Source organism: Haliotis cracherodii, unplaced genomic scaffold (assembly GCF_022045235.1).
Source record: "Haliotis cracherodii isolate W230 unplaced genomic scaffold, xgHalCrac1.p SCAF_2, whole genome shotgun sequence".
Lineage (NCBI taxonomy): Eukaryota > Metazoa > Mollusca > Gastropoda > Lepetellida > Haliotidae > Haliotis > Haliotis cracherodii.
In genome coordinates, this window is record NW_027266275.1 from 20,163,515 (window position 1) to 20,190,946 (window position 27,432).

A 27,432-nucleotide genomic window follows, 5' to 3' on the forward strand; every position below is an offset into this window, starting at 1 on the left:
TGAGGCAGATGACACATACGACATCTCTCAGGCAGCTGACAGTACCACTTACATAACTTTGTCTGCTAGACGCTACTCTTTCACTGTTCAAATACATTCACATAGCAGAGGACTGAAGTCTCTAATAGCTAGAGGAAAGGACTTAAATATCAATGTAAGGTTATATTCTATTTGCCACATTTGTGAACACGGTCTATTCACTAAAATAGAATTCTTTGCAGATACAAGTATCTATTCAACTAGGATTATAATCACTATCATCATCAATATCATCCCCGTCATCATCCCCATCATCATCATCATCATCATCATCATCATCATCACCGTCACCATGATCATCATGAGACAAATATTCCTTTTGAATACAATTCAGGCTCATGAAACCATCCAAATTTAATTTACACAGATTTAAAACATTTCTATTCCCCCAAACAATACGTATGCAGCAGCAGCAGCAGATGGCTGACCACCGAGTCACTTAGCATGGTCCCTAATAACACTTCAAAACATTACGGAAGGGTTGTCGGCACACAAATCACTCTGTGGAATTTGACTTCATCCCCGTTTCTTACGCTTTGACCAATCTCATGGGAACACTTTCAGACAAATTAGACAAATACCAATCCATGAGAGGGACCTATAGCTGTGAATGCAGCCCGCATGAGGCAGGCGAATTCTATCAAAGCTTCCAACTGTCAGTTTATGACGTCAAAACACATTTCAGAATGTGTAGATCAATCAGCAGTTTGTAGCAATGTGGATAGAATGTAAATGTTTTGTTTGTTTGTTTGTTGTTTAATGCCGCACTCAGCAATATTCCAGCTATATGACGGCGGTCTGTAAATAATCGAGTCTGGAACAGGACAATCCAGTGATTGACATCATGAGCATCGATCAACGCAATTGGGATACGATAACATGCATCAACCAAGTCAGCAAGCCTGACACCCGATCCCGTTAGTTGCCACTTACGACAAGCATAGTCGCATTTTACTGCAAGCATGGGTTGCTGAATACCTATTCTACCCCGGATCTTCACGGGTCCATGTAGTCGTACTTAATGATGGTGTCTGGTCTGTTTGTTTGATTTTTAGATATTTGTTTTGTTTAAAAATGCACTCAGCATTACGATGGCGATCTATAATCTGTAATTGGATCTGGACCGCATAATCCAATGATTGATAACATGAGCATTGATCCAAGCAATTGGGATAGATGACATGCATCAACAAAGTGGGGAGCCTGACCACAGGATTCATTCAGTCACCTCTTACGACAAGCATGGGTTGCTGGGGACATATTCTGACCCACATTCCCCACAGATTTGTCTGCATTGAATTGAATAAATGAATTAAATGAATTAAATGAAACAATATCTGAAACAACATCAGTATCCAAAATGATGTTCAGGTTAAAAACTATTAAACTTCCGATTACTCATTCTTACTTTTGTTTGACCCTATCCAAAGTAATTCGAGCACATGTGTAGTATATGGTTAGAACTATGGGCTCTCAAAATAAAACAATACTACACTACAGATAAAACAGATATGAGCAATACTTCAGGAATGGCAATATTGAGTTGTGTATGCTGCAATGTTTAAATATTCGCAGTCCTCCATAATTTATCATTAAATCATCACCATCATCATCATCATCATCATCATCATCATACGGCTGACAGATTATAAACATCTAAATCTCTGCAAAGATTAAGCATCAGTATGGTTGGTTGGTTTGTTGTTTACGTCGCACTCAGCAATATTCCAGCTATATGACGGCGGTCTGTAAATAATCGAGTCTGGACCAGACAATCCAGTGATTGACATCATGAGCATTGATCCACGCAATTGGGATCGATGTCATGCATCAACCAAGTCAGCGAACTTGACCACCCGATTCCGTTAGTCGACTTTTACGACAAGCATAGTCGCCTTTTACGGCAAGCATGGGTTGCTGAAGACCTATTCTACCCCGGAATCTTCACGGGTCGATTAAGCATCAAATAGCTATAGAAGAAAACAAACTCCACATAATGATATCAAACATGGGGAGAAGTGAGTCTGGTTTTCCGCCTCTTTTAGCAATATTCCAGCAATATCACGGCATGGGACACCAGAAATCAGCTTCACACATTGTACCCATGTCAGGAATCGAACCTGAGTCCTCAGCGTGACGAGCGAACGCTTTAATCACGAGGTTACCTAACCGCCCCACATATCATACCATGGCAAAAAATAACGATCAGAAAAGTTATCAAGGGCTGAGCTACAACAAATGGCTGCTACCGGACCCTGATTGGATTATTTATACTTGTGGCCATCACTACACACACCATCACAACCAACATCTATTAACGCGTTATTAAGTCCTGAAACATTCTTGTTCCCACCTGAAATCCTTCTTTTTCAAGGGGCAAAATGCACTAGATAGAGCCATCCAAAATATCCTACATCAAAGGCACTTAATAAATTGTGCTAACAAAAATAAAATATTATACAGCTGTTTCCACACAGTTAATCTGTCAGCATGTTAAATATAGATATCAACCACTCCTCCAGCAGCAGCTTCTTTTTTCTCAATGATCATCTAAAAACACAGGTAAAATAATGTTATCCCACTGGTTCGAAAAAAGCACACTGATCAACCTTTACACACCTGGTCGACCCCTGTCGATATTTACGTGTTTGGCAAGAGCGTTTTGCTGCCTTCACATGGTGGCCAGAAAGACATTATTTACCTCACGCGGAGATGCAGAAAACAAACAGCATAAGTCACCAGGCTGACCTCACCCCATACTGTAAACCAGTTCCTTATCCTATAACCTCTTTCCTCAGTCATTGGTCTTGTACCCACATATAAAAACATATTCATGCAAAGGACAAAGATCCAAATCAGAAAGAAGGGTAAACCTGTCTGTGTCAACCATCACAAAATGTAACATTCCTACACAGGAAATTATGAATTCTGTGGCATCCCGATCTGTGGAATTCTTTTATGAATATTTAAACCTAATTCTTCAATCGGACCTGTTCTTGAAGACGATTCAGCATGAAAATGTCACAAGCACAAAATAATCTGTCAGGCTGAATATTAGTTCACAAAACACCATATAGCCTAATATTAATTCTGTGAAATCAAAATATTTTTTAAAGACAATTTGGGTTAATTTGTCCAGTTAAGCGACTGACTTATGCAACGTCTGACTTATGCAACATCGTAACACCAAAGTCACAAAGGCCTCAAATTAATCAGGTTGGTTGGTTGGTTGGTTGGTTTGTTGTTTAACGCCGCACTCAGCAATATTCCAGCTATATGACGGCGGTCTGTAAATAATCGAGTCTGGACCAGACAATCCAGTGATTAATATCATGAGCATCAATCAACGCAATTGGGATCGATGACATGCATCAACCAAGTCAGCGAGCCTGACCACCCGATCCCGTTAGTCGCCTTTTACGACAAGCATAGTCACCTTTTACGGCAAGCATGGGTTGCTGAAGACCTATTCTACCCCGGAATCTTCACGGGTCCAAATTAATCAGGACTGAGCCAGATTTTGTGACAGTTTTGTGCAAAGGATGTGAACAGAAGCGAACTGAAAAACTTTATTTATTTTAAACATTTTTTAAAAGATGTGACTATTCAACAGAAGTGACTATTCTCCAGAAACAGTGACTATTCAGCAGAAGTGACTATTCTCCAGAAACAGTGACTATTTAACTAGGAAGTGATTAATCTCCAGAAACAGTGACTATTTAACTAGGAAGTGATTAGTCTTCAGAAACAGTGACTATACAACAGAAGTGATTATTCTCCAGAAACAGTGACTATACAACAGAAGTGACAATTGGACATAAGTGACCATTCTGAGACAGAAGTAAATGACTTGTGGGTGGGCCACATGTATGAGAATGCTGACCAATAGGTGTGGGTGCTTCACCTGCTACCCGTCAGTCAGTCAGTCAGTACTTACTGGGGCGGAAGTGACCACAAGTGGTCCAAGAATAACCCTACCTACATATTCCTGGCTATCTGCTGCTGACCAGTGCAGTGTTTGAGGTGAGGTCATGACAGGGTATTCACGGTCCTGAGACTGGACATGAGATGTACCATACTTTCACTACACACTCATCCAAGGAATTTGACCGCCCGTGTGGTCTAGTGGTAAGAGTGTCCGCCCGGAGAGCGTAAGGTCTGGGGTTTGATCCCCGGCCTCGTCATACCAAAGGATGTTAAAAGATGGTACTTGTTGTTACCCTGTCTGGCACTCTGCATTAAAGGGCTAAAACAAGGACTGGTCGGCTCGGAGTCAGTATACTGTGTCTGAGTGGGGTATTCATGTTAAACTGTTGCATGGTATCTCAGTGAGATAGCACTATAAATCGGCATCAGTCCGTACTAGTACAAGCAGCCACACATACACGCCCACGCCCACGCCCACGCCCACGCATGCATGCAAGTATGTAAGTGCAATAATTTTGGATGTGACATCAAACCCCATTTCACATCACCTCCAAGGAATTCCATTTGCACCAGTGTTTGTTCATAATTGGGCCATTTTGAAATTTGGGTATGCGTTCAGGCCTGATTCTATCAAAGGATGTTTCAATTAGTCACAAAGCTGGCTGCTTCATACCAATGGAACTTCAAAATTCTCTTAATTCAGTTGGGTTGGGATGGGTTGGGATGGGTTGGGCATGAACTCTCAAATCCTCTATCCATTGTGTCAAAGCTCATGTCTACATAGAACCTGAAGTAATTTCAACATTTTGTAAAGAATTATTTTGACAAAGATCCCATTAAGACAAAACAAACTTCTGCAATTACCACATATGATGAGGACGTCACACAGTGATGAGGACGTCAACCCCCAAATTAATCTGTGTAGGTTAAGTGAATGAGTCAGCTGACAAATCACAAAGATAATAGTTTGGCCAAGTAGCGACCATATGGGTTAAGTGAGTGAGTTGATAGAAAATCCTGCCTCACATCATTTCACTTGATGCAAAATTGTGCAAAGTTTATGCTTCAAGTGAATTAAATTACATCCACAGACAGTTTTATGTACACAGATGCCTTGAACAATCTGTTCCAAACAAACTAAACTAAAAAACATCCTCCATTTCACTTCATTTTATAAATTGTATGGAATTGTAATAATTGAGGTATTGCAGCCATGTATAAAATTGTAATTCAGGAAAGAAAGAAACAACCCATTGTGCAATTTAAGTTTTCATCATCTGCAAAAATATATGCCTCCCAACTCACATTTCCATAACAATTATATGAAAATCTAATAACTATTCAAAATTGTTATTCAGCAAAGCAACAAACATTGTATAATACACGTTAAATACTGTCCTAATCTGCAATTATTAACAACAGATATATTGTTCCTGACAAAATGTTCACGCACATCCTAAGCACTGTTTCCTATATACATATCCCCATGTGTGTCCTACAACAGAGGAAGCCAGCTCACACAACAATGGCATGAGGAAATAACAAAGCACTTACACCAAATAGTTCAGAGTGCATTCTTAAATATAAGATATTGTTCTAATATCTGTAATTACACACTCAACATCAACACTGTATTAAACAAGAGTCATCAGAAGATGATAAGTACCCCCTAAAAAGCACCACTTCAGCCCCTGGGCCCCTGGTGAATACAGGTACCAAAGTTAGATGGAAAATCTTTCACGGTTTTCAAGTTATGCTCTGGAAATGAGATATGGAAGGGCAGACGGACAGACAAACGGACCAGATGATGACAATATGCCCCTGCAAGGTAGGGGGATTAAAAAACCAACAACTGTCATTCAACTTAAAAGCTTACAATATTTCACATTAACACTTAACATCAACAACCTTTTTGGTATTTTTAGAAACTAGAACCATTCAGATCAGCTTCTCCAAATATACATGATAGACTGGGAAATAAGCTTGAAGTGAGGTGAGATGTAATTGGGTCGTAACTTTACATCCAAGATTATTACACTTACATAGACGTGTGCGTGTGTGCGTGCGTTCTTCTTCGGACAAATGACGATTTATAGTGCTAGGTCACTGAGATACCATGCCGCATCAATACCCCACTCAGACACCGAGCCAACCAGTCCTTGTTTTAGCCCCTTAATGCCGAACGCTAGACAGGGTAACAACAAGTGCAATCTTTTAACGTCTTTCGGTATGACGCAGCTGGGGATCAAACCCCTGACCTTCCTTCTACAACTAGACCATGGAGGCGTCAAATAAACTTGAATATTATGATGAAATACAGGCTATTAGAGCTCATGGTACAGAGATGCTACAGCCTCATCACCCACGATCCTGCAGCTGCTGGTACTGGAGACTAGTGGATCAGTCTAGTATGACTTGTATTGATATTTCACAACACCTGGGAATTTATTAATACAGCAACAATATTGTTATGAAACACAAATAAAGGAGTTTTGGTAACAGTTTTCTCAAAGTACTCAGCGATACGTGTTTTGTTAACAAAACATATCATTTCATTGTGTAGAGGAATGATATTTCATCACCAATTGCTGTGACGTCAGTTTCGCCCCCAAAACAGCTGACATTCAGTGTCAATATACACATTGATCCTATACAGTGACAGAATCAAAATTAATGACATTCGCTCTATACAATACGTTATACATTCCCAGGCCAAGGAACAACAATTCTATTCTTTTTATATCCGCTGTGAGGGGAACAATACCCACATGCTTGTTATTTTGGCTGGACCCCTTCAAAACAAATTCTCCACATACCTGCATGTGAGCGTTGGTAGATTCAGCGTTTCTATAAGAGGCTCTTGTTTAAATTTCATCAGATACAGAAATACCTTGTCAAATCAAAATCCTTGCGATCATCGAGTGAGTGAGTGAGTGAGTGAGTGAGTAAGGTTTTACGCCGCCTTCAGCAATATTCCAGCAATATCACGGCGGGGGACACCAGAAATGGGCTCCACCCATGTCGGGAATCAAACCCGGGTTTTCAGCGTGATGAGCGAACGCTTTAACCACTAGGCTACCCGACCGTCCTGCGATCATCGAAAAGAAATATTGAGTTATCGTGATTTAAGATGAGCACAGTGCCGGGATTACACAGCGTGAATAAGGAGTTTGTGAAGTGAAATTATACAGTCTAAAACAGTATATTGAGCTGATAAACAATAAATGATTTTTGATGAATAGCCAAAGATTGCCTAGAATTATTGTCCCTATCAAACCAATTAATGAAGGTCAATCTGTTCAATGGGTGGTGATCTCCAAGACACCATATTACCATAATTGAGTGTATGAGATAATCGGTGCAAAAGGTGTAAGACATAGGATTCATTTGTGGGGAATCGAAAGTCTTCATTATTATCCTCACACTTCAAAAGTGAATATGACAAAAACAGTGACCGATTATGAAAACTGAAATTTACACATCCATATATTGCTAAAAGACTTCAAACAGATAGCAAGGTTTAGCAGGCATTCAGCAGTGAGTGAGTGAGTGAGTGAGTGAGTGAGTGAGTGAGTGAGTGAGTGAGTGAGTGAGTGAGTGAGTGAGTGAGTGAGAGAGAGAGAGAGAGAGAGAGAGAGAGATTCCATCACACAACACATCAAGGGAGATAACTCTGAAGAGTAAATATAGACCTCTTCATGTGATGATATTTCAAGCCAGTTTATGAATTGTGTGATCTTGTCAACATCTTCAAAAGATATGAATACAAATGGTCTCCATATGCAACAAAATGAGGTTAAGTTTGGCTGATGAAATTCTGTGTTTTCTTCAGAATATCATTTTGAAATGCATCACAACAATTTCAATCATTCCTACATTTCCATAAAGGAGTGTTTTCCAGACAAAATGATCATCGTTTGAGTATAACCATCTCATTCCATTACAGCCAGACGGAGATAGTTGCATGCACTTATCTCACAATGAATATTCATGCAATGAAACAATGCACCAACACCTTTGTCAAAGAAAATTTGTTGTTCATAATGCCCTATGATATGAAACCTGCCATTATGGCGAGGTGAAATTGGGTTTAATGTCGCATCCAAGATTACTGCACTTATATAGCGACATGCATGCACATGTGTGTGCTTGTACTAGTCCGGACTGATGACAATTTATAGTGCTAGCACACTGAGATACCATGCCGCAGTTTAACATGAATACCCCACTCAGACACAGTATACTGACTCCGAGCCGACCAGTCCTTGTTTTAGCCCCTTAATGCCGAGTGCCAGACAGGGTAACAACAAGTACCATCTATTAACGTCTTTTGGTATGACACGGCCGGGGATCGAACCCCGGACCTTCCGCACTCCGGGCGGACGCTCTACCATTAGACCACGGAGGTGGTCCTACCTGCCATTATGACAATTCTTTCTACCTCATGTAATTAGTATTCCTTGCTACAAGTGTGTAAGTTTGTAATGTCAAAGGCTGCTCATTTGAATAATAATACTGACACAATAAGGTTCTATGGCCTTGACCAGATACCAACACCAGCTGTCTGCTGCCAGAAAATCTTCCATAACAGAGAGGACCGAATTTCCCCCGGAGCCATGGTGATTGTTAAGATACAATCTGGAACATGTACAAGCAAATTGCGCAATGTAGGTATGAGAACAGTATGTAGACGTTTCTTCGGTAGTACCCGAGGCTGGTGTGCAAGGGGGGCCTGCATCAGGTTGTGTACAGAGGGTGTAGATGTTGGGGGTATCTACGTCAATCGCGGGGGTGGGATACTGACCAAAATGTCAAGTTACTGGGGTGTTTGATCATGGCAATGTTACATGAATAGAATATACAACATGAAAGAGGCGGAGAGGATGGGTATGGGTGTGATCTATGGCACCATGGGGAGTACAGGTATCCAGAATGAGGGATGGGGGTGGAGGGTGGAGGAAGGGGTGGTTATTGTGGGTAGCACCAAGGGGAGTACAGGTATCCAAAATGGGGGTGGGGGGGGTGGGGGGTTGGGGGTTGGGGGGGGGGGGGGGGGGGGGGGGGAAGGGGGGGGGGTATTTGTGGGTGGCACCAAGGGGAGTACAGGTATCCAGAATGGGGGGGTTGAGGGTGGAGGAAGGGTGGTTATTGTGGGTGGCACCAAGGGGAGTACAGGTATCCAGAATGGGGGGGTGGAGGGTGGAGGAAGGGGTGGTTATTGTGGGTGGCACCAAGGGGAGTACAGGTATCCAGAATGGGGGGGTGGAGGGTGGAGGAAGGGGTGGTTATTGTGGGTGGCACCAAGGGGAGTACAGGTATCCAGAATATGATGGCAGGAGTTGGGGATAAGGAGGGAGTGAACTACAGTCGTGGATTGAGATTTACAGCCCTGCAGGAAAAGGAATACAGAGTGTTGAGGTTAGATATGATGATCACTGTGGGTGTTGCGGACATTCTGTTAGTGTAGATGTATTCAGTCACAAGCATTGGGGAGGAGGTCAGAGTGAAAGACTCTCAATGCCCTTGAATCTCCATATATGTTGAAAGGTGGTGGTGAAATGGGGTTTAATGTTGCGTCCAAGATTACTGCACTTATATAGCGACGTGCTTGTAAGTGTGTGTGTTTGTGTGGCTGCTTGTACTAGTCTGGACTGATGCCGATTTATAGTGCTAGCTCACTGAGATACCATGCCTCAGTTTAACAGGAATACCCCACTCAGACACAGTATACTGACTCCGAGCCGACCAATCCCCGTTTTAGCCCCTTAATGCTAAACAATGAACATTGTAGCACGCAGTGACAGATGTTATATAGCATACCCAATGTTGCAGAATGTTTTGTTCTTGAAATATCCTCAGCCCCAAACGGACACAAACATAAATACATATTCAATCAACCGCAAGCCCCACATTCTGTCACTACCGCCCAACACACATACATTCTGATGCCACACCAACTCATATAAGAATGTGTCACAGCCTCGGTCCTCGAGAAGCCAGAGTGAGTGAGTGAGTGAGTGAGTATGGTTTTACACAGCTTTTAGCAATATTCCAGCAACATCACGGCGGGGGACACCAGAAATAGGCTTCACATATTGTACCCATTTTGGGAATCGAACCCGGGTCTTCGGTGTGACGAGCGAACGCTTTAACCACTAGGCTACCCGACCGCCCCTCGAGAAGCTAGAGTTCAGGAGACATGCTTCGGACACAAAAATATACACAGCAATGTTGCCACCTTGGATAATTCAAGAACCAAGCACATGAACTGCTACAAAGTACAGTCGTCTAACATCCTTTGAAGATCAAAGGGAAAAACAACACTACAACAATCCAACAGAATTGATGTTTGCAGAAAAATGTTTGTGTATGCATAAATCAAATTGTAAAAATCCAATCACACATTTCCATCACCAAGATTCAAAGCATTAGTACCGGTATTGAAATCTATTTAAAAGTTGCCATAGTACATTTTGACATAATAAACCAATGTAAATCAATCATGTTTGTCAAAAGAGATTTGAAGTCAGTTTCTGGTGAGGTATTAGCACAACATTGTAAAGAGTATTTGGTACAAAGACTTTAAATGATGGTATCTCTTTACCAAGGCCATTAAATTACAAGATGAGCTCTTCTGAAACATATTGGAATCCTTATCATCTAAACAACACAACCTTTGATATCGAAACATAATTATGTTGGAATCTTGTTGATAATAGGTAAAGAAATCACACTGCAAAGAAGACATGAAATGTCAATTAACTTTGGCTTTAATCTACTATCAGAGCGCCAACATGCTGGAAATGGTAATCTAAAACATACACTGAAAGAAAATGGATAGGTTAATCTCCTCATGTTCATTTCCTTCTTTTTGTTGCTTGTTTATTTGTTTGTTCTTTAACACTGCATTCAGCAATATGCCAACTCTTTGACGGCAGTCTGTAGATAATCAAGTCTGGACCAGAGAGTCCACACCATCAAGTCCCACATCAAGTCCCACATCAAGTCCCACACCATCAAGGTCCCACACCATCAAGTCCCACATCAAGTCCCACACCATCAAGGTCCCACACCATCAACTCCCAGACTATCAAGGTCCCAGACCATCAAGTCCCAGACCATCAAGGTCCACACCGACAAGGTCCACACCATCAAGGTCCCACACCATCAAGGTCCCAGACTATCAAGGTCCCACACCATCAAGTCCCACACCATCAAGGTCCACACCGACAAGGTCCACACCATCAAGGTCCCACACCATCAACTCCCAGACTATCAAGGTCCCAGACCATCAAGGTCCACACCATCAAGGTCCCACACCATCAAGGTCCCAGACTATCAAGGTCCCAGACCATCAAGGTCCACACCATCAAGGTCCCACACCATCAAGGTCCACACCATCAAGGTCCACACCATCAAGGTCCCAGACTATCAAGGTCCCACACCATCAAGTCCCACACCATCAAGGTCCACACCGACAAGGTCCACACCATCAAGGTCCCACACCATCAACTCCCAGACTATCAAGGTCCCAGACCATCAAGGTCCACACCATCAAGGTCCCACACCATCAAGGTCCCAGACCATCAAGGTCCCAGACTATCAAGGTCCCAGACCATCAAGGTCCACACCATCAAGGTCCCACACCATCAAGGTCCCAGACCATCAAGGTCTACACCATCAAGGTCCCAGACGATCAAGGTCCCAGACTATCAAGGTCCACACCATCAAGGTCCCACACCATCAAGGTCCCAGACTATCAAGGTCCCACACCAAGTCCCACACCATCAAGGTCCACACCGACAAGGTCCACACCATCAAGGTCCCAGACCATCAACTCCCAGACTATCAAGGTCCCAGACCATCAAGGTCCACACCATCAAGGTCCCAGACCATCAAGGTCCACACCATCAAGGTCCCAGACCATCAAGGTCCACACCATCAAGGTCCACACCATCAAGGTCCCAGACCATCAAGGTCCACACCATCAAGGTCCCAGACCATCAAGGTCCCAGACCATCAAGGTCCCAGACCATCAAGGTCCCAGACCATCAAGTCCGATGTAATCAACAAATCAATCCAAAAATTCATTGAGGACCGATTACAATATCCATTTAGTTGGCTCTGATTTAAGCAGAGGTTAACTACGGACTTATTCCAATCCTGAATCTCCAAAAACATCAACTCCAAACATGAAAATATAGAAAACATCCCTACTAAACACCAAAATGAAAACAAAATATTGCTACCACACACTAATATTTTTGAGTGTGTTAGTGATGTTGTTTTATGTTAAACAGCACTACCACACACCAAAATATAAGAAACAGCACTTCCACATCAAAATTCCCAAACCAACACATTTCATAGCATCACAAAGTCTCTTGATTTGGAAATGACTTAACAATAAAGATCGGGAAAGCATGTATGCATAATAACAGAACCCTTTTAGGGATGATGACCCATGTGGAGTGAACCCAATTTGACCGATGCCATCATGTTGTCAGGTTTACCAATTGCCTCAAAGACAATAACTACTCTTTCATTTGGAACAGAATGGTTAAGCAATAGCCTGGGGCAAGACAAATATAGACCAAACTTGTTATCTTACAGAATTGAATCATACATAATAGGAAATTGCTGCCAGTAAGTAGCTAACCAATTCCCCTTCGGCCAACCTCCATCTAACCCCATAATGACCTATTCAGAATGGTGCATTATCACTTGGAGATAAGACCAAAAGATATTTTTGCATGAGAAAATAATTATTCTGGTTGACCAATAGCCTAGATGCTTAAATGATTTTGTGGATAGAATTTTGTCACTTTCATATGCCAATACTGCTACTTATTTTGTTTCCTAGTATGCAAGGAAGTTAAAGATCATATTACCTGACATGAATAATTATAAATCTATCATCTTAATGCATGGCATGTCCAAGCATCAAACCTATTTCATTGGCAATTTAAATCCTCAAAATGTTCTAATTGTTATTTGAGACTTTTTGAAAATATGGAAAACATGTTTGTCAAAACTTCCACCAGCATTTTTGCTAAACTTCATGTTCCAAGCTTTTTGGTACGGAAATTAATGAAGATTGATCCTTGCCAAATTTGTTATCAGCGATCATCCTCATTTTGATTTCAATCAAATCTGTCAATTTTGGGAAAAATAACATCTTCTTATGGCATTAATTTCCATCACTGATGATTACTTTATTCAGAGTATGGTTATGCTTTAGTTCCTGTGTACAAAAAAATGGTTCTAGTTCAGCCAAGCAGTACACTTTGCTGACACAGACCATCAAGTACCGTATTCGACGTAATGAGCACCCAGGGCTCTCTCAAAATTAGAAATAGGGGGCCCTTATTAGAATATAATTTTGGTGAAAGAGTTGAAAGATCGTAATTATTAGGACGGGGCGCTTATTACGTCAAATACGGTACATGGCAATGTATCAGGCTACTGTAGCACAGACAGCATCTAGACATGTTCATGTTGGTGAACCCACGTCTTGGGTATTGTACCAACAGACCAAAGATCACAAACATGGTGAATATGAGGTTGAACCCACGAAGAGGAGATCCTGGTACACAAGGGACACAACTCTGCACAGTAGCTTACACTGCTAGACAAAATCCCCTTGGTACTAGTGTCAGTTTTGTTTGTTTGTTGTTTAATGCCACCCTCAGCAATATTCCAGCTGTACGACGGCAGCCTGTAAATAATCATGTGCGGAACAGATAAACCAGATTGATATCATGAGCAATGTCTCATACTGTCGGGATACAGTGACAAAACTCGCCAAGCCTGATCACCAAATTTGTCTAGTCACTTATGACAATCACACGTGACTGGGGACCTCTTCCAGCCAGGAATCTCAACAGGAATCAGTCACATTGTTATGGTGGTCCCACGACACATACCTATATGGTGGCTACGTAGTGACAGTGTGTCAATATGAACAATAAATAGTTGTTTAATGGCTCGATGTGGTACTTCAAAAATGACTGCTTGGCTGACAACAATAATGACATCATTCAATATAAGTTTAGATCATTAAATTACCTAAACAGGGGCAATATACAAATTGATATTACAAAACACTCATCTCATGCTAAAATGAACACTAAAACAATCAGAAATCATTAATAAAATGGACTAAAATTACTTTTTTCTTGACTGCAAACAAATTTTTCTTTTCAGGTGAGCGATTTGGCATTAGAAATGAAGTGGCTGAAGTCAGACTTCTGTTCTCAAGGATTTAATTTCTTGTCAGGGAAGAGAAAAAACATGGGTTTATTGAGTGAGTGAGTGAGTGAGTGGGGTTTAACTCTGCTTTGAACAGTATTCCAGTTATATCAGCTTGATATTGGAGGAAAGCCCAAAGTAATGCAGGTCAAGATGTTTCCCACTTGGTGAAACCCACGAGCTCGAGCATGGTGCTGGCAAACCAAGAAACATAAACTAGGGCAAACTGGGATTCAACTCTCCACAGCGAACTGGGTGCCTCAGACGACTGGCCTACCACCGCCTTTGACGACTCGGCTACCCCTGCCTTCAACGACTGGGCTACCCCCGCCTTCAAAGACTGGGCTAACCCCGCCTTAAACAACGGGGCTACTCCAGGCTTAAACGACTGGGCTACCTGTGCCTTAGACCGCTGGGCTGCCTGTGCCCCCAAACAAGGATGGAAATAGATGTATCATCCTCAGCAAGGTTATATTACAACCAGCATCCTAAAGACAGATATAACACAATTGTTTTCACCAAAATAGAACAAAAGCTTTATAACACTGATCAGAAAAATACATACAGCACAATATTTCAAGAAGAAATGTGACCCTTGCCTAAATTATTGATCAATCAAATATAGTTTTTTTACAAATTAAAACAAGAGTTTATGACACTGATGAGAAAAACATACACCATAATATTTCAAGAAGTAATGTGACCGTTGCCTAAGAGATAAAAAATAGCAATAATTGTCAGAACAAACATACATGATAAGATCTTCCTCCTCACTATCATATTCAAAGTGTCATAATGAACCAGACTTATCCTTATTGGCAATGACACATATATGATAGTCAGATGTAAGACGGCCTATCGTTCATATGTGTTTATTTTCATAAGAAATTTAGTAAGAATAGACAGCGCTATGACACTCAGATCATCAAACATACTACCCTTATGATAAATAAAATTAGACATTTTTTTTTTACGAAGAGTGGCATTATTGATTTAACTTTCAAATCCTGACAAATCAAGAATACACAATAAGCCCCTAATATGAACGACCAAATGCCAAACCACGATGATATGTCATCAGTGATCTCCACAGACTATTTCTGAAATAAGCCTTGTCAGATTTCAAGCAATTTCTCGCTGCAATCAAGTACTGTCTTCCTACTCACTTATTTCACCAGTCACACAAGATAGTGTTATCCATTCCGAAGTGAAACTATCTATATATTGTGGGGTTTAAGCATCCCGCTGAGCAGCGTATTGTAGAAAATGGAATTCTCCAAGTAAGATGATACACTCATCTCCAGCTTGTATGGCCGAGTTACCATTTAGCCCTGTGATTGATGTAACATAATCCAGATGTAATCAGACTTATTCTTTGTTGTCTGGATAGTATTACTTGCTTAAGAAATGACACAATTTCCTGGATCACTGTTTAATATTAAGTTTCAGATGCTGAGGACTGTTTAGTGGATCCTCAGGTTCTTAAGTCATACAAACTGACTGTGTTTAAGGAATCATCTTGGTGATTAAGCCAGGCAAGGTCTGGCCTTTCTATCTCCAGACTAATCATGAAAATGTCTCTTTACATTAAAGTAAGTTTAATGCTACTTCTGGTTCAAATATCATCTCAGACAGATATGACCAATAAAATTACTGACATTGCAAGTGAAAACGATAAATTGTAAATAATCAAAACATAATTTGCATCAATTTACATTTTCTTTTTTCCTGTCAGAAATATCTTGAAACACAGGTAATAAAAGTTGTTATGATCTGACTTATTCACATGAGAATGCTGGCTGTGTTGTTAGTTTGATTGTTTGTTATTTAACGCCGCACTCAGCGATATTCCAGCTATATGACAGCGGTCTGTAAATAATCGAGTCTGGACCAGACAATCCAGTGATTAATATCATGAGCATCAATTTACATAATTGGGAGCGATGACATGCATCAACCAAGTATGCGAGCCTGACCACCCGATCCTGTTAGTTTCTTTTTACGAAGCATAGTTTCCTTTTACAAAGCATAGTCACCTTTTATGACAAGCATAGTCGCCTTTTACGAAGCATAGTCGCCTTTTACGACAAGCATAGTCACCTTTTACGGCTGTGAGGGTTATTAGTAACAGGGGTGGGTGGGAGGGAGAGAAAGCATCACCTCCAAGTTACTAAACATCACCTCCAAGTTACTAAACATCACCTCCAAGTTACTAAGCATCACCTCCAAGTTACTAAGCATCACATCACCGCTGGTAGGGGAACTGGTCCATGGGTTTGGTTTCCTTCATTGGTTACAGTGAGTGAGTGAGTGAGTGAGTGAGTGAGTTAAGATTTTAAGTCACATCGGCAATATTTCATGTCGTGTCATTGGTTACAGAATGTCACCTCTTGTGGTTTAGTGAACACATTTATTTTACTGTCATAAGCAAATGTCCAATTGTGTTGCTACACATCATATTCAAACTTTCAGACTTCTCGAGAAGATTCTTAACAAATTATCTAATGTTTAAATATTTTTCAGTTGCAATATCATAAAGGCTTCCTTGTCTTGGGAACAGAACTCTGGCGATTAGAGTCATCAGCAAACACCTTAACCATAAGGCTTCACAGGTTTGTTTGTTTACTCCAGCCATATGACAGTGGCCTGTAAATAATCAAGCTGGACCAGATAATACACTGATTGATATGAGAAGCAACAATTCATGCCATCATGAACCACGAACACATGACCCGTTGAGTCAGCTCTTCTGACAAGCACAGGTTGCTGGGGACCTATTCTAGTCCGTACACCCCACGGGCTGCTACACAAGTAACAGAACCAGCATTTACCATTAAAGTTCCTACAAAGAACTGGGAATGTGCAGGGGTTTCAATGCATTGCTCAACGGTAGTCCTATTGATCTTATTCACAGGACACTTGGACTGAACCAAGCCAGACCTGTGTCACAACAACATCGATGTTAGGAAACCATCCCGAGAGGACATGTTTCCTCCTAAGTAAATCAACATTGGAAACTCTTCAGTCAATTGAACATTGGGAAACAAGATCATGAAATAATCCAAAATAGAAGTAAAACCACCTCTGAATTACTTCAAAATCGAGGGGTAAAAAACGTAATCTACAGCTCAGCTGTTAAGTCCTTCTCTTGGCGGGCTGCCAAAGGGGAAAGTACATCACCAATTATCGATGAGCTTCCTTTTAGGAGTGCAAAATCATAAACAAAACACACATCTACATGCAAAGTATGGGAATAGTTTTGGTGTAAGAATTTATACATGAAATGAGGTCTGCACTTCTGGCTTCTCGGCAGCAGTGCGGAGCTTCACCTTAAAATCAAGAGGACACAGCAATCTCTTGCCATCGGTCTGAAATAAATGTCCCACAAATCCACTATCTTTAATCACATGTGCAATTTGCTTTGGTTTACAATGGAAATTTTCAGTCATAAACTGATAATGATCAGATCTGTTGCAAAAGACAAGAGATAAATTGTAACTACAAAGAATCACTCTGTGCAAATTATGTGTCGTGGGTTCTGTCGGTAGAGCAGGACATGCTTACCCTTTTTGCAAAGACTTGGTGTTTTTCCCTGATCCATTCATATAACTTCCACCACTATTTTGCCTTCCTCCCCTAATGGAACCAGATTCGGCAGATATCAAGACGATGATTCTCTGGCGTTGACGTTTTATATTTTGTTAGGCTTCAGTTTCTCACAGCTTCACAAACACAGGGAGGGATTATTGAGGTGTATGCAGTTATACGATAAAGGAAATGTAACATCAAAGAATATCTATATTTATTTGTTTGCTTGATTGTTTGTTGATTAACACCGCACTCAGCAATATTCCAGCTGTACGACGTCAGTCTGCAAATAATCAAATCTGGACCAGACAATCCATTGATTGACGACATGAGCATCGATCCATGCAATTGGGATACGATGACATGTACCAACCAAGTCAGAGAGTCTGACCACCCGATCCCGTTAGTCGCCTCTTACGACAAGCATAGTCTCCTTTTACAGCAAGAATGGGTTGCTGAAGACCTATTCTACCCCGGATCTTCACAGGTCATATAACTAATAAGAACAAGTTGTCCCAAAAAGAGACTGGCACAAGTAGATAGAGATCATACATCAAGATCAACAAAAGTGAACTGTTGCAAAGGTGTATTTGTTGAGCACACACTTTAGTTTTGAACTGACTTCAAAGTCACATCTCCACTCATTGTATGGTCAAACGTTCCTGCAAATGCAGTCAGCTTTCAGATGAACTAGATAACTTACTTATTGGTGAATTTCAACAATATTGTTTTTTGTTTGTTGTTTAAAGCCGCTCTCAGTGATATTCCAGCTATATGATGACGGTCTGTAAATAATCGATTCTGGACCAGACAATCGAATGATTGACATGAGCATCAATCCATGCAACTTGGATTAGTGAATATCTCACTCATAGGCAGTACTTGATTTCCAAAACATCACACAGATACACAAAAGGCTTCCCAAGTCAAACTGAATTTGCATGCCGACAAAGAAAGACGAGACATTTGGCAAAAGAATCATTTTTGAAAATCATGCTACATCATTGTTGAAATATATGAAACCATGAAAAGAGAATTAGCATAATAACTCTGCAAATATTAAGAAATGGTTTTAAATGAAAAACAATATGGCAGCTTTGGTGGCCATATTGAATGGTGGATAAGCAATGTCAAATCAGTAACATGAAAGACCTAACTATCATCACTGTCACGTTGCACTGAATTTAGATGCAAATTTGATGATACAAAAAGTTTACATCTGACTGGATGAAAGAAGCTCTCAGCTGCCACTGCTGGCCAGGTGATCTTAAACTTAGTTCAAGCGAGCAATAAAACATCCATTTATAAATTTGATGACTGCAGACATCAGAGTAGAGCTCAGTCTGTCCCAACAGACCCTAGAGGATAAATTAAAAAAGGAATCCACCTCAAGTCTAGATAGATTTGGCCAATGAAAAATTGACTCAGCTCTCCACATTGTTCTGGGCTCCATTTGTTTCTTATTTTGTATTTTGTAGATATATATTTCTGAAAAAGATAACTTTATTTCTGGGGCTAAAAGTTAGTCTCACTTAGTGCTATCAATATTGAAATCAAGAGAAATACAGCTGGATCAGAATGGGTTTTCAATATGGCTGCCATAACAGACATTTGTGTCTAAATGATGTAATTGTTTACATCATTGTAGACATCAGAGACACATACAATCAAGAAACATAACTTGATTGAGGTCATTCTCTATCTGTGCACGTCTGACACAGCCACTTGTCTGAGAGAAACCCATGAGAAGTCGTAGAGACTAGTAATTCCCAGTCAAACTGTAGTCGTCGACATAAACAAACATCTCAAATAAGTGTGGACTTAGTTGACTCAGCTCATAATGTAAACCTGCGTTTACTATATATACAACTAAAAGAAGGTTAAACAACACAACATGATATGGGACCCATGAATCTGGGGTAGAATTGGTCTTCAGCAACCAGGGCGACTACCGTATTCGACCCATTAAGCGCCCCTCCCCCAATAAGCGCCCCCCCAAAAAAAAAAAACAAATTAAAAAAACAAAAACAAAACAACAACAACAACAACAACAAAAAACAAATAAAACAATTCATATTGTAATTATTTCGTTTTAAATGAAAATAGTCCGGGAACCGAGGTTTCCGGATATTTGAAGTCCGTTTTAGCGGGGCATGATTGTATTCTGTATACTTTAGATATTTGTGACTTTGAATATTATGCACAGAGAAAAATTGCACCATACCCCTTCAGCGAAGTCCGGCAAACGAACGGGTGATGAGAAACTTCGTCAGTAAAAATTCGAAATTTGAGATAAAAAATTCACCAGACATGTTGATTTACAGTTTAAAGTGTATTTTTTGTTCAGCTAGGCATTGTTTTATATCCAGGGATTAAGATTACCTTGTGCATTTTCTCGTAAACTAAGCCGGACACAGCAATCATTTGTACACACGTTTTCTTGGAATCGACCGGTGATTCGGTCAAGACACACCCAATGATATAACTTCACAGGATTTTAAATGCAAAGATCGGCAAAAGTTGTATCTGAAACTATTTATTTCTTTATCAGGAATAATATATTCCAATATCTTGTTAATTTAGATGCAGCTTTTACTAAACATTTTAAAATAATAATAACCCTAAGCGAAGCAGCTGATTGTTATTGCCGGGTATTATTTTTCATATGGAACCAGTCTGATCAATCACCGTCAAGCCTCCCGTGCACGTGATCGCGAGAATTTCATGTTGACATAGAATCGTCAAACAAAAACGAATATGACTTTTAAGGAATCAAAGTATGGCATTTATGATATATGTATCCATTCTCTGTCAACAAAAGTTTGTTTCAAGGCGTCAATAGCGGTAATCTGACCGTGGTTGCTGTTAATAACGTTGAGTTGTGCGAACTTCCGATTGCTTCACACGATTTCGCTGAAATTTATAAAAACAATATTAAAAGGAATTTTGAATAAAATTAATGAATTAAGTTACAAACATAAGTCCATATATACAAAGAACACTTTTTATAGCCAGACAGTGTAATTACATGAATAATTTGAGAACTTCAGAATGGATTTGTTGACATGGTATTTCCGGTGTTAGGTGCTCACAGTAATGTCTTTCCATGGGGGAAAAAACATCAAAACTCATTAATTCCTGTATAATGATAACCCCCTTCTACACAGCTGTGTTTTTTGGAGAAAACTATTCTCAAGAAAATACGATAAGGCTTACTGATGAATTTACGCCAATTTGACTCTGAATTGGTCCCAATAAGCGCCCACCCCTTCTGTCTTTTTTTAAGCGCCCTGGGCGCTTAATGGGTCAAATACGGTAAGCTTGTTGTAAAAGGCGACTAAGCTTGTTGTAAGAGGAGACTTATGGGATTATGGTTGATGCATGTCATCGTAATCCAGTTGCATGGATTGATGCTCATGATGTCAATCCCTGGATTGTCTGGTCCAGATGGAATATTGCTGAGTGAGGCATTAAACAACAAATTAACAAACAAACAAATCATATGATATGTCATGAAAGATTAAGTATAGTGTTTTAGTGATTAAGAATGAGGTGTTCTTTAACTTCTTTGAGTAGTATATACTCTTCACACTGTACCAAAATTGGGACAACTGTTTGTTCATGTTAAACTCATCATTACAAACCTGATGCTGTGCATTACCCATGGTACAACATTCTGAGAGTCAAATAATTAGACAGTCCAGGGGGATATTCTGTCACCCTCTCGAGGGCTAAGACAAGACCTTCGGCAAAGGAATCATGTTTGAAAATCATGCTACATCCTTGTTGAAAAATATGGAACCATATAAAGACTATTTGCCTGAAAACTCTGCAAATATTAAGAAATGGTTTTAAATGAAAAACAATATGGCGGCTTTGGAGGCCATATTAAATGGTGGATCAGCAATGTCAAATCAGTGACATGAATGACCTTGTTGTCATCACTGCCATGTTTCAACTCCATAGCTGTACACAATTTTGATGATACTCAAAAGATGTTAAAGAACCACTGATTGTTTCATATGATATGGCATGAGTGAGTGAGTGAGTGAGTGAGTGAGTTGGGTTTAACGCCGCTTTTAACAGTATTCCAGTTATATCACGGCGTGTCAGCTTAATGTGGGAGGAAAGCCCGAAATGATGCAGGTCTCAGACGTTTACCACTTCGGTGAAACCCACGAGCACGGGTACGGTGCTGACAAACCTAGAAACATAATCGGGGCGAACCGGGATTGCAACCCACATTCATAGGGTTATGGCGTGTCCAGGGGACGCAACTCTGCACAGCGAATCGCAACGCCTGAGACGACTGGGCCACCCGTGCCCCCTGATATGACATGAAAGATAAACTTAATGAAAGAATGAGGTGTTCTTAAACTTCTTTTCTTAAGAGAATTCCAGGACTGTTGAACCCATCTTTCACAATCTCTCAAATGAAACCTCTCACACTAATACATACCATCCACATCATGCACTCATCCAGGCATAGTGCACCAGTACATGAGACAGTTTATTACCTCACTGTCATATGTTATTATCACATTAATTCTATTCACACACCCACCACGCTTGAATGGCAAACTTACACGCTGCATACTTACTGCCATCAGCTTTCAGGGAAGGGCTTACAAACATATAAATAAATATTTTAGCTCTCAAATAATAACTCTGTACATCAACTGATGGAAATTACCATCGCAAATTACTGAAACCAACCATGCAAACGTTACATGATGAGGCGTGGAACATTCAGCTCCATAAACGAATTGTGTTCGTTGCCAACAGTGCAGCATAATTATCACTGTAGTAGAGAAATTACTCCTGTTCATGGTTCAACTAATTGCTTTCCGGATAAAATGACCTTGGAATACAGAAGCACAATAACCTTGCATTACTGTCTGTTATACATGTTAATACCCTGTGTGCAAGGATACAACGTACCCTTCACCTGTCCTTGTATCTAAAACTGTTCCATAACAAACACACAATAAACCCTGACCAGGGAATAGGTTGGAGGATGATATATAATTTGTAAAATTAATGACCTCTTCTGACATATTAGCCTGTGTTATTTCTCGGATGGGAGAGGTTCGGGGTGGGGGTCTCGATCAGATTGCTTCGTTATTTCCTCATGACAATGAAAGAAAATTGTTTTTTTCTCCACAACACCTTTTTTCCCTGACTTTCATATTTTAGATGCTTCTCCCATGGTTTTATTACACCTAAGTGACGGTGACATTCGTCACCACTCGCCCATTTCCATAACCTGCAAGAAGACTCGTCTCCCTATGGATGAATGTTATGTGTGAAAATACTACAAACCAATCAGAATGCACGTATGATTTCAAGTTGTTCATCAAAGAATCCCTCAGAAATATTTTCTGATTTTACATATGTCTATGTAAATATACCCCAAACACAGTTAAATGTGTTCAATCATACTGTATAATTCCGCATGTCCAGATGTGCTTTGAATTGCATCTGAAATATATATGGGGAAAATATATGTGAACCATCACACAAAGAGTTGACAATTGTTTTAGGTATGCCCATTTGCGCTAAGACGGAACCCGGTTGCAGAAATGGCCATGAGAGGGGCACGAGTCTCTATTCGGCTTGTCCCTGAATAACACGAGTTGGTCACGAATGTGACAGTGAGTGAGTGAGTTGGGTTTGAACACTATTAAAGGCAAGTCACAACCCATGAACCTTATGTGGTAGAAGAGTCTGAATAACACAGGTCTTGTAAGTAGAAGAGTCTAGTGATACAGGTCTTACAAGTAGAAGAGTCTGAGTGGCTCGGGTCTTACAAGTACCTATTTTCTTGAGTATAATGCGCACCCCCCTCTAGCTGGTTCAGTATTTTGGAAAAAAAAAATCGAATACCAAGCAATAAGCTGTACACAGGTTTTCTTGGAATTGACCGGTGATTCGGTCAAGACACATCCAATGATATAACTTTACAGGATTTTAAATGCAAGGATCGGCAAAAATTGTATCTGAAACTATTTATTTTTTTATCAGGAATAATATATTCCAATATCTTGTTAATTTAGATGCAGCTTTTACTAAACATATTTAAAATAATAATAACCCTAAGCGAAGCAGCTGATCGCTATTCCCAGGTTTTATTTTTTTTTCTGACCAGTCACCGTCAAGGCTCACGCGCACGTGATCGCGAGAATTACATGTTGACATAGAATCGTCAAACAAAAACAAATATGACTTTTAACGAGTCAAAGTATGGCATTTATCATATAAGAATCCATTCTCTGTCAACTAAAGTTTGTTTCAAGGCGTCAATAGCGGTAATCTGACCGTGGTTGCTGTTAATAACGTTGAGTTGTGCGATCTTCCGATTGCTTCACACGATTACGCTGAAATTTATAAAAACAATATTAAAAGGAATTTTGGATAAAATTAATGAAATAAGTTACAAACATAAGGCCAGATATACAAAGAACACTTTTTATAGCCAGACAGTGTAATTACATGATTAATTTGCGAACTTCAGTATGGATTTGATGACATGGTATTTCCGGTGTTTCGTGCTCACAGTAATGTCTTTCCATGGGGGAAAAAAACATCCAAACTCATAATTCGTGTATAATGCGCATGCCCTTCTACACAGCTGTGTTTTTTTGAAAAAAAAAGTGTGCACTATACTCAAGAAAATACGGTAGAAGAGTCTGAGTGACACAAGTCTTGTAAGTAGAAGAGTCTGAGTGGCACAGGTCTTAGACGTTACCATGGGGAAACCATGGTCATAGGAAAGGTGCCGACAAACTAAGGACCATAATTAAGTGAGTGGGTGAGTGAGTCTGGTTTTACGATGCTTTTAGCATTGTTCCAGCAAAATCACGGTTGGGCACACCAGAATTGCTGCACCTTAGACCGCAGGGCCATATGAAACACCTTCATGGATTATATGACCCAACTGCATAGATTGACACACATGATGTCAATCACTGGATTGTCTGGTCCAGACTTGATATTTCCAGACCACTGATGGTGCACAAAACTAAACATGCAGGAAGTATGGATTCAAGAAGCCCAAGCTGAGAATAATTTTGAATCTAACATGCAAGATTCTTAATCTCAACTCCTTGCGGAGTAGAAGGTTAACAGTCACATTACCATCCCATCCCATCCCATCCTACCTGGTACCCATTCACAACTGTTAATGAAATAACTTGCTCATAACACGAGTTCATAAAATCAATAATTGAACGTAAACGGCTTACACCTCATACCAGAAAGCCCACACTCCTCACAATCCTTTTATGATCAAATTAATCTGCAAAATTGACAGTGACATAATGCGGAATTTAATTGATTTCCAGATAGAAGCCAGTCCTGGTAGGATTCACAGAGAACCAACAATCTCCACATGCAGCTATAAAAACATCAATCAAGCCCTGCTAACCTTTCTTCCTCCGTATCACACACTGTGCCGTGGTGGCTTCTGTCCTCGGCATATGTCAGTAAATACCACCGTGTACCTGACACCGTCTACAACAAAATACCTCCTGTGTAGCTCCGAGCAGGATCCCAGAATGCCAGGCACATCTCCAGGATTGTCACAAACACGGGGGAATTTCCTCACTTTCTCGTTTTTCTCATTTTTCTACACCAAATTAGATTTAATGATATGATTGGTACAGCACTTCAGATTCTGTTCTAATCTGTGCAGGATTTGATTCAGCATTGTCTTACCAAATACCAATCTGTCATGTCATGACAGATGAAACTAGTAATAATATATATATGAAAGAAAACTAGTAATAATATATGAAAGAAAACTAGTAATAATATATGAAAGAAAACTAGTAATAATATATGAAAGAAAACTAGTAATAATATAAGAAAGAAAACTAGTAATAATATATGAAAGAAAACTAGTAATAATATATGAAAGAAAACTAGTAATAATATATGAAAGAAAACTAGTAATAATATATGAGTGAGTGGGTGAATAAGGTTTTACGCCGCTTTTAGCAATATTCTAGCAATATCACGTCGGGGGACACCAGAAATGGGCTTCACACATTGTACCCATGTCGGGAATCGAACCCGGATCTTCGGCGTGATGAGCTAACGCTTTAACCACTAGGCTACCCGACCGCCCCTAATAATATATGAAAGAAAACTATTAATAATATATGAAAGAAAACTAGTAATAATATAGGACAGAATTAAGTGATCCTTAACATCTTTAGAGTAGTATATGTGCAACTATACAAACAATCCTACCATCAGTACAAAAAATAATAATCTGATTTGAGTGGTAAAATATCTGATTATTTTTTTAACATGTCCAACAGATATTTTTGATGGTTTTTATTACCACCACCAAAAAACTTTCAAAATCTAAAAGTCAACTGAAACATAACTACCAAGTCAATCAAGAAATTTGAATATTCTTATATTTTTTTCAAGATTGTGGATAATAACTATATTTTTTTTCATACAGTTTCATCGACTTACCTTTCATGGAAATCCCCACAAGAAATTCCTATATTCCCACAAACACTCTGGAGAGAGATAACAGGCTTTGTACACTAACTCCATCCGAACTAGCTGGTTAATTTCAACAGGGATAACTGAATGAGCTGGGCCCCAAATCTGATCCGTGCATTTCATAAATGTGTTATTTCAGAATCGATAACGTTAGTCAATGTTTCAGGCCAGCAGTATGCGAAAACAAGAACACTGAGAACACGTAATGCACTGTGCTTGCACTTCAACACATAAGTCGCGGTAAAAAATACTTTCTTCGGCACAAATTTTGCTAATTATTCTATCAGCGATTGAGGTAATGAGTCTAGACATCTTGTCTATTTGGTTATCAGATTAAGTCTGTAACCTATAAACATCATGGAAAATTAAGGCTTTAAGTTGTCATTTCCAAAATATTGTTCACAGATTTGATTAACCTTGAGAACAGGGTGCATAAAAAGTACCCCAAAATGAATCTATTTGTAGATCTGAATCTTGTTTGGGCATCAAGCACTGTAGGGATGTGAGCAGGTAAGAAATAAATTGTATTGCAATATATTGTGATACAGGTATCTGTATTGTGATTCGTATTGTGATATATTAGGAGTGAACCTGTTTGACAGTGATTGAGACTGTTCGAATATGTAGATCCTATTTTCTACATCCTAAGTATATATTACTGAGCATGGCCATGTATACAGTGAGTGAGAGTATGGTTTTATGCCGCTTTTAGCAATATTCCAGCAATATCACGGCGGGGGACACCAGAAATGGGCTTCACACATTGTACCCATGTCGGGAATCGAACCCGGGTATTCGGCGTGGCGTGCAAACGCTTTAACCAGTAGGCTACACGACCCCCCACTCATACACCTTCCTCATTCCAACAAGAGTTTAAATCAAGATTACAAACCTACAAATTATTACCAATAGGTGAGGTGCATTGAAATGTGGCTTAAAGTCAAGGTCAAGATTATTGCACTTACATAGCGATGTGCAGATGTGTGTGTGTTCGTGTGTGTTTGTGTGTGTGTTTGTGTGTTCGTGTGTGTTCGAGTGTGTGTGTTTGTTTGTGTGTTCGTGTGTGTGTGTGTTCGTGTGTGTGTGTGTGTTCGTGTGTGTGTGTGT

The 27,432-nt window shown here is 40.0% G+C and overlaps 2 protein-coding genes across 7 annotated transcripts in view; one reads left to right on the forward strand and one right to left on the reverse strand.

Moving 5' to 3' along the window:
- LOC139467396 (G protein-activated inward rectifier potassium channel 3-like) overlaps positions 1 to 27,432 on the reverse strand; it is a 135,351-nt gene that overhangs the window by 58,623 nt on the left and 49,296 nt on the right. The window lies entirely within an intron of this gene.
- LOC139467502 (uncharacterized) lies at positions 9,221 to 12,094 on the forward strand. Its single transcript, XM_071249040.1, has 2 exons — positions 9,221 to 9,403; positions 10,931 to 12,094. The coding sequence occupies exons 1-2, from the start codon at positions 9,221 to 9,223 to the stop codon at positions 12,092 to 12,094; spliced, it is 1,347 nt and encodes a 448-aa protein (XP_071105141.1).